We start from the raw sequence: 8,127 nt of genomic DNA, 5'->3' as shown, positions 1-8,127 counted from the left end.
CAAACTGTGTCCCTTGAAAATTAAACACCATTAGCCTTTATGTAGCTAGATTAGCCAGACTAATAGAAATATCATGAGGGAGCTGAATACTTCCTCATTCATGACAGATCAGGTAGTCAATATGCACATTTTAAGAGTGGAATCTGTGCTGAGAATTCTAGGATAAAAATGGTATGTCTGAGAAATTAAACACTAACCAGATTTGAGGTATTAAAGATTTATTTATACATTTTAGCAACAGAAGAAATAATTGAAGATGCAGTTATCTGCTTTTTGTAAGAATAAAAACAATTATAAATATTCAGCTAAAAAGTGTGATTTATAAAATATAATCTGTGCAGATATATACACACACACACACAGAGGTTAATTGTTTACCAATTCTCGCACCTGACATTAAAGATTAGAAATTTTTCTATTATTCCACGCTCACAGTTTAATGCTCACAGTTTAAGAAGCAAAAAACAGATGAAAACAGATGGTCAAATCAGGTAAGACCCTCACACCAGTGGTTTATCTTGGAAGGCATTTGGACACCAGACAGGCAGGCTGGCTACTAATGCATACACAGAGGTTTTGCAAGGAGGAACATTTCCCCTTTATGGTGGCCTTCAGCACGTGTCTCAGCTCTTACTTTTTAAAACCACTTGTGGGCAAGTCCCTCATGCTCATAAGAAATTGATACCATTAGCTAAAATAAGGCATCATAAAAGTGTACTAAATTCATCTCACTCTTGATTTGTAACCCTCTGGCTGTTCTGTTTGTGAACAATCTATGACAATGATTTAATGAAAGTCACTTTTGCACTTATAAACTCAGCACGTGAGCAGATTCCCAAAGGTGAAAGACTCATGCATCAGCAGATTATCCTGCCCAGTTGGTGATATTTGTCAGACACATACACATACTTGCTTCTCTTAAATCAAACACCGCCCCCCCCAAAAAACTGAAGCCATGGAATAGACTGATGTGATGGAATGTGAAACTCCTCCCCAGCACCAGTCTTCTAGTCTTAGTCTATAGTGCTAATTTTTCTCCCACCAAAAAATCCCAAGGACAAGGAGTTACTTGAGAAGAGTCCAGCTTTTACAGAAAGGGTTGTCAGCATGGCATTTCACACAGTAAAAGCTGAAAGGCTCCCATTATGCTGTTGGCCAGAAAAGGTATATGACTGTTCCTTAATTTAATTTACACCCCTGCTGCCCCATAGCCTCTAGAGATAAGAGGAAAGTAAAGGATGTATGATCCTGCTAAAGTTCTGTGCAAAGTAATAAAAAGCAAAATAATCTACACTTTCTACATCCTAATTTGGAAGAAGGCATCACTACTCCCCTCTTGAAGCACAACAAAAACAAAAATACCTTGAGGAATTAGAGGAAGAAAGGGGTTTTGAAGAGTAGGAGCCAAGGGAAAAAATATAACCCAGACACACACTGTTTTTGGGTTAATGGATGTTGTGACCATAGTCATTGCTCACCCATGCTTTCCTATGTGATTGTTCAACAATAGGATGAACGCTAATTTCCCTAAGCACTACCTAACAGTTCATAGTGATGAGGGTGTACACAGTTCTTATTGATCATACTGCAGGAGTGCATGGTAGTTGAAAGCTGTACCCTCTGGAATTCGGTGAGAAGCTTCAGTATGAAAGGATGGTGAAGCTCTAGGGGGAGATACTCTCCAGGCACAGTTGTGATTCATGGAAATGTACCAATTCAGCAGAAGTCTAGTCGTAGACTGGATGGTTATTGGGTGAATGCAGACTTCAGCTCCCTGAATGCTGCCCGACGGTGTTTCTTCTCTTCCTCTTCCCGCTTCCGCTCATCCTGCTCAGCTTTGATCTCTGCTTCAAATTTACTAGCTGAAGAAAGGGCTTGAACCTGTAAAGAGAAAAGACCCGACATGAGCTATGGAAAGGATTAGGAATTTGAACGATCTAGCAGCACATTTGTTTGCCATGTTTTCTACTGGTTACCAGATTCAGCAGTGCCAAAATTAGGGCTAAAATACTATTGTAGCTGGATATTTAAAACTGAACCAACAGGTCTTGAGTGTATTTTGAAATAAACAGGATACAATCATTTACCAAAAGTCACTTTCCCCTGGAACTGAGCCCAACTGGAAGAAGTCATGTGGATTTGTTTATTCCAATGTGAAAGTACTATTATCTCAACTTCCTCATGACCTTTAATGTTAATACCAAGTGAAGCAGAATGCATCACTTGACTTACAAGGATTTACAGCACAGCTGTGCTGAACAGTTATTTAACTCCCTTCCATAATCATAGGAACTACATAACCAGCTATGACGAGTCATAAGTCACAAGGACCTTTCCCCTCACTGATAAAAATTTTGCAAAATAATTTTGAAATAGGACCAAATAAAGTCTCAGCCTGTGGCCCATTTGCACATACCAAAGAAAAATTATGTTATCCGAGATTTGTTTTTCCAACTCTACTTTCCAGTCTTTTGTATTAGCAGCTGTGCTAGGTTATATTCTCAGGTAGTGAAACATGTTTGTCCACAGAATTCCTTTCAGATAGCATTTTACCAATTTAAACTCAGTCCAATCAAACATGAAAATATGGCTTTGGAGAGCTATTCAAGCTTAAAGCTTTATGTTATTCTAACATGGGTATGTCTACACTTACTGGAAGATTGAACCAATCAGGGTTGATCTTTTGATGTTTGATTTAGTTCACGTAGTGGGAACGTGCTAAAAATCAAACCATCAGGGCTCTGCAGTTGGCCTTGGTACTCCTCATTGTTGTGAGTTTTTCCCCATTGACACTGTAGTGCGCCTGTGCTCACGAAAAGAAAGGTTACTCACCATAGTAACGGTGGTTCTTAGACATGTGTCCCCATGGGTGCTCCACATTAGGTGTCTGGCTCGCCCAGCGCCGCAGATCGGATCTTCCAAGCAGTTTCTGCCGGACCGTGCATGCGCCGGTGCGCGCCGCTCCCTTGCGCACTCCTGGCCACATGCGCGATCCGGTCCCCGCCAGTTCCTTGACCAACTGCCTCGGATGCTCCTGCAAAACACTAAAACAGAGATCCGAAGCGGGAAGGATGGGCGGGTAGTGGAGCACCCACGGGGACACACCTCGAAGAACCACCGTTACTACGGTGAGTAACCTTTCTTTCTTCTTCGAGTGTCCCCGTGGGTACTCCACATTAGGCGACTACCCAGCCAATAACCCAGGATAGGAGGTGGGTAAATCGGATTATGTGCAGCTTGTCCCCGAGAGGACCGCTGTCGAGAGATGGGTATCCTCTTGGAATACCCTGTGAAGGGCATAATGTTTGGCGAAGGTGTCCTAGGATGACCAGGTCGCCGCTCTACAACTGTCTTAGCGCAACGCCCTTGAAAAACGCTGTTGATGCCGCCACCGCCCTAGTGGAATGAGCCCTGAGCGTGGCCAGTAAAGGAGTCTTTTTGAGTTCGTAGCACATTTTTATGCAGAATACGATGTGCTTCGAGATTCTGTGCGAAGAGAGACCTTCTCCTTTCGATTTGGGAGCGAGAGAGACTAGGAGTCTATCCGTTTTCCGGAAGGACTTGGTCCTGTCTATATAGAAGGCTAGCGCCCTCCTCACGTCCAGGAGGTGTAGGCGCGCCTCTTTGTTAGAGTTATGAGGCTTTGGAAAAAACGAGGGTAAAACAATAGGTTCGTTAATATGAAACTCAGAAGAAACTTTAGGAACAAAAGCTGGATGCAGCTGTATGGTTACCGCCTCCTTGGAAAAAACAGTGCAGGATAGCGTTGCCATAACTGGCGCAAGCTCGCTCACCCTGCAAGCTAACGTGATGGCGAGAAGAAAGGTAGTCTTGATCGTAAGGAGGCGGAGGGAAACCATGACCAAAAGGCTCGAATGGCGGTCCCGTTAGCGCATTAAGCGCCAGGTCCAAGTTCCACAAAGGTGGAAGCGGTTTCTGAAGGGGGTATAAGTTTACCAACTCTTTGAGGAACCTGGTAACCATGGGATGGGCGAACACTGTGTACCCTTCCTCTTCGTGTCTGAACGCCGAAATGGCGGCAAGGTGGACCGTTAACGAGGATAGTGAGAGTCCTCCTCTCTTGAGGTCCAGTAAATACTCTAAAATTACGGGTATAGGCACCGAAAAGGGGGCTAGCTGTTTGGTAGAACACCATGCCGTGAAGCGAGTCCATTTCTGCTTGTAGGTCTTCCTGGTCGAAGTCCTCCTGCTACTTTCTAGGACTTGTTGCACTTCCTCCGTACATGTGCTCTCTAGGTAGCTGAGCCATGGATTAACCACGCTTGTAGTCACAGGCCTTGGGGGTGCGGATGCACTATGGACCCCTGGGCTTGCGTGAGCAGATCCGGCACCACCGGAAGGGGCATCGGTGGACGGTCCGACATGCGCAGGAGTAGGGGGAACCATTGCTGTCGATCCCACATTGGGATTATGAGGATCATCCGGGCTCCTTCCCTCCTGGCTTTCTGCAAGACTTTGTGGATCAGCACTGTGGGAGGAAAAGCGTAAAGCAGGGGGCCCCTCCAGGAGATCACGAATGCATCCCCCAGGGACCCCCCTTCCAGTCCTGCCCTAGAGCAGAATCGTGGGCACTTCTTGTTGTGTTGAGTGGCAAACAGGTCTATCTGGGGAAAACCCCATGCGTGGAAAAATCAGTCGTAGCAGATCGGGACGGATCTGCCACTCGTGCGTGAGTGCGAAACGCCTGCTCAGCTGGTCTGCCTTCACATTGTGAGCGCCTGGTAAGTACGAGGCTTTCAAGGTTATATTGTTGGCGATGCACCAGTTGCACAATTGGACTGCTTCCGCACATAAGGCACGGGACCGAGCTCCTCCTTGCCGATTTATATAAAACATGGTGGAGGTATTATCTGTACTGATCCCGACTACTTTGCCTTGTATATGGTCTCGAAACTGTCTGCAGGCGTTGAACACTGCTCTGAGCTCCAGTATATTTATGTGCAGTGACTGCTCCGTGGAGGACCACAGCCCTTGCGTCACCTCTTCACCCATGCGTGCTCCCCACCCTATGAGGGAGGCATCTGTAGTAAGAAAAACCGATACTTGTGGTTGGTGGAAGGGTACCCGTTAACATGTTCTTGGGGTTTACCCACCATTGCAGGGATTTGTGCACCTCTGTTGTGGGCGACACCACCCTGTGAACGGTGTGTGCTGCCGGTTTGTATATGCTCGCCAGCCAGTGCTGCATGCTGCGCATGCGTAACCTGGCGTTCTGTACTACGAACGTCGCCGCTGCCATGTGGCCCAGCAGCTGTAAGCACGTCAGAACTGGCCCCGTAGGGCTGAAGGTGATGACTTGCCCGAGGGAGCCGATGGCCCGAAAGCAAGTCTCTGGTAGATATACTCTCGCTGTAATAGAATTTATGCATGCCCCTATGAACTCTATGTCCTGTGTGGGGTCTATCTTTGATTTTGCCAGACTGATAACCAGGCCGAACGAAGAGAACGAGCCTGCTGTGACACGTATCATGCGTAGTACCTCCTCCTTCGAGGCCCCTTTGAGTAGGCAGTCGTCCAGATACGGGAATATAAATACCCTCTGTCTGTGCAGGTAGGCCGACACCACTGCCAAGGTCTTGGTGAAGACTCTGGGGGCCGAGGAGAGGCCAAACGGTAGGACCTTGTGTTGAAAATGTTCTTTGCCTACCATGATCCAGAGGAATCGTCTGTGAGCTGGATGGATAGTTATATGAAAATACGCGTCTTGTAAGTTGAGAGCTGCGAACCAATCTCCATCGTCTAGTGCCGTAAGGATGCAGGCAATTATGATCATCCGAAAGCGTTGCTTGTGCAGGTACCGGTTGAGGCCTCGAAGATCTAAGATGGGCCTCCAGTCTTTTTCTCCGTGAGGAAGTACCTCGAGTAGAACCCTTTCCCTTCCAGTTGCTCTGGCACTCTTTCCACTGCCCCTATGAGCATGAGATGGTCTACCTCCTGCTTGACCCTCACTACATAGGAGGCCGTGGCGGTGGGAGCGACTAGAAGGGGATGGCATACCCCATGGCTATGATCTCCAGCACCCATTTGTCTGTGGTGATCCTTTGCCACTGGTCGTAGAATGGTCGGAAGCAATAGTGGAATAACCGCTTCGGATGACATTGTGCGATGGTAGTGATGGCGCAGCCCTGGATCTGTGTGTCAAACTTGTGGCCTCTGGCCCTGCCCCGAGGACGCACGGCTCTGTTGCGAACGTTGCCTGGGAGTTCTGTACTGCTGGTGCTGTTGATGTCGCCCTTGCTCGTAACCCCTGTGGCACTGGGGATGCTGTTGCTGGTACTGGTACTGTCTTTGTTGAGGGTAGTACTTTTTCTTTCTGTATGGAGGGGTGTAAATCCCCACGGTCCTACGTGTGGCTCTTGAATCTTTACTGGAATGAAGGACCGAGTCAGTTGATTCAGCAAACAGCTTCTGCGAGTCGAAGGGAAGATCGACTCTTTGCCTGCAGATCCCTCTGTATACCCAAAGTCTGGAGCCAGGACTCCCTTCGCATCACCACTGCTGTAGCTGTGGAGCGTGCTGCTGTGTCCGCAACATCCAGGGCGATCTGAACTCCCGTCCTCGAGGCCGCATAGCCTTCTTGCACGATGGCCTTGAGCACTGGTTTCTTGTCCTCTGGAAGCAAGTCCATGAGGGAGGTTAACCTAGTGTAGTTGTCGAAACTGTGGTTCGCTAGATGCGCTGCGTAATTTGCCATTCGCAACAGTAGTGTGGAGGAGGCGTAGACCTCTCTGCCAAACAGCTCTAGCTTCTTGGCATCTTTGTCTGTTCCCCTGTCTTGAATTAAGATGTCTTTGATCTTTGTTGCGACGACTCCACCACCAAGGAATTTGGTTGTGGGTGGCCGAACAGGAACTCCATGCCCTTCGCCAGCATGAAGTATTTCTTATCCGCTCTCTTGTGGACAGGCGGAATAGTCGCAGGGGTCTGCCATATCGTAGTGGCGGACTCCAAGATTGCTTCATCAAGCGGTATTGCTATTTTGGAGGAGGCCGGAGGTCTCAGATTTTTGAGGAGCTTATGGTGTTTCTCTTGCACCTCTGCTGTCTGGATGCCTTGCGTGAAGGCCACCCTCTTAAACAGTTTCAAGAGCTGTGTGAGATCGTCCGGAGGATGGATGTCCCCCGGGGCCATAGCCTCGTCCGGGGAGGAGAGCGAGGAACCACTGGGGTACGCCTCTCTGGACCCTTCCGGTTCCTGTTGGTGATGGTACACCCTCTCGCTAGAGGCTTGCGAGGGAAAATCTCGGGGTTCCATAACCAGTCCCCCCTGAGATACTTGAGTCTCTGTCCCCATTCGCGATTGCCCTGGGGGATACGAGATTGTCTGTGGGGATCCTTCCCTGGTAGATTGCCGGTGGTGTCTATGCCCCGCGTGATAGGGGCGACCATGGCAGTATAGGCACTGTTCTTGGGAAGGTGACCTAGACCACTCCCTTGGTGCATACCCTCTGCGTCTGGGGGAGCGAGATCGTCGAGAGACCTGGGACACTGGAGAGAGCGATTTTGGATAGTATTCCAGCGGCTCAAACCCCAGCAAGGGTGAAGGTGGTCCCAGCCAGGGCGAGGCTGGTTGGAAAAATGGAGACGGGGGCTCCGGGTAGGCTAGGGGGACTCCTGCCTTCTGGTTGGAGTCTGCAGCATAAGCGGAGGGCTGAAATAAAGCAACTCCGCAGCCCTGTCTGGGGAGGGGCTGTGGTGCCTCGTTTTGTGTGCAGCCTTCCCCCTCCCTTGAGGAGGTAACTCCGCCCCCTGACGTGTAGGGGATCTCTACCCCGTCCACAGTGTGCTCGGCACGCTCATGGGCGGTGCCGCACGGGCGGTGTCCTCCGGTGCCTGCAGGCTGCGTGCCTGCGCGCTCTGCACCGCCGGTTCCCCGGGGGTCGGTGCCGCTGCTTGCGGTGCCACCGGTACCGGCGCTTGTTTAGCCGCCGCCCTGCCTGCGGTGCGGGGCGGCTGTTTGATTATCGGAGGCTGAGCCGCTTCCACGTGGCTCTCCTTGCTGCCGCCAATCAGCTGTTGCTGCAGCTGGGGGCTGCGCGCTCCTCCCGTCCCGCTCGCTGTTGCTGCCGGCAGGGATCGGGCTGGGGAGGCTTTCCTCCGTTTTTGC

At 49.5% G+C, this 8,127-nt stretch overlaps 1 protein-coding gene across 4 annotated transcripts in view; it reads right to left on the bottom strand.

The window, feature by feature from the left end:
- Positions 1 to 207: 207 nt before the first annotated feature.
- The window catches only part of EFHD1 (EF-hand domain family member D1), a 33,578-nt gene continuing 25,658 nt past the window's right edge, over positions 208 to 8,127 (bottom strand). For all 4 annotated transcript variants that reach the window (XM_075004258.1, XM_075004255.1, XM_075004257.1 and 1 more), the window contains exon 4: positions 208 to 1,881. In XM_075004258.1, the coding sequence (XP_074860359.1) occupies positions 1,747 to 1,881 (135 nt within the window). In that variant the 3' untranslated portion in view covers positions 208 to 1,746. The remainder of the gene's footprint in view (positions 1,882 to 8,127) is intronic.

The sequence above is a fragment of the Carettochelys insculpta genome, chromosome 10, assembly GCF_033958435.1.
Source record: "Carettochelys insculpta isolate YL-2023 chromosome 10, ASM3395843v1, whole genome shotgun sequence".
In the NCBI taxonomy this organism is placed as follows: domain Eukaryota; kingdom Metazoa; phylum Chordata; order Testudines; family Carettochelyidae; genus Carettochelys; species Carettochelys insculpta.
This window is presented reverse-complemented; position numbering and strand designations above follow the sequence as displayed.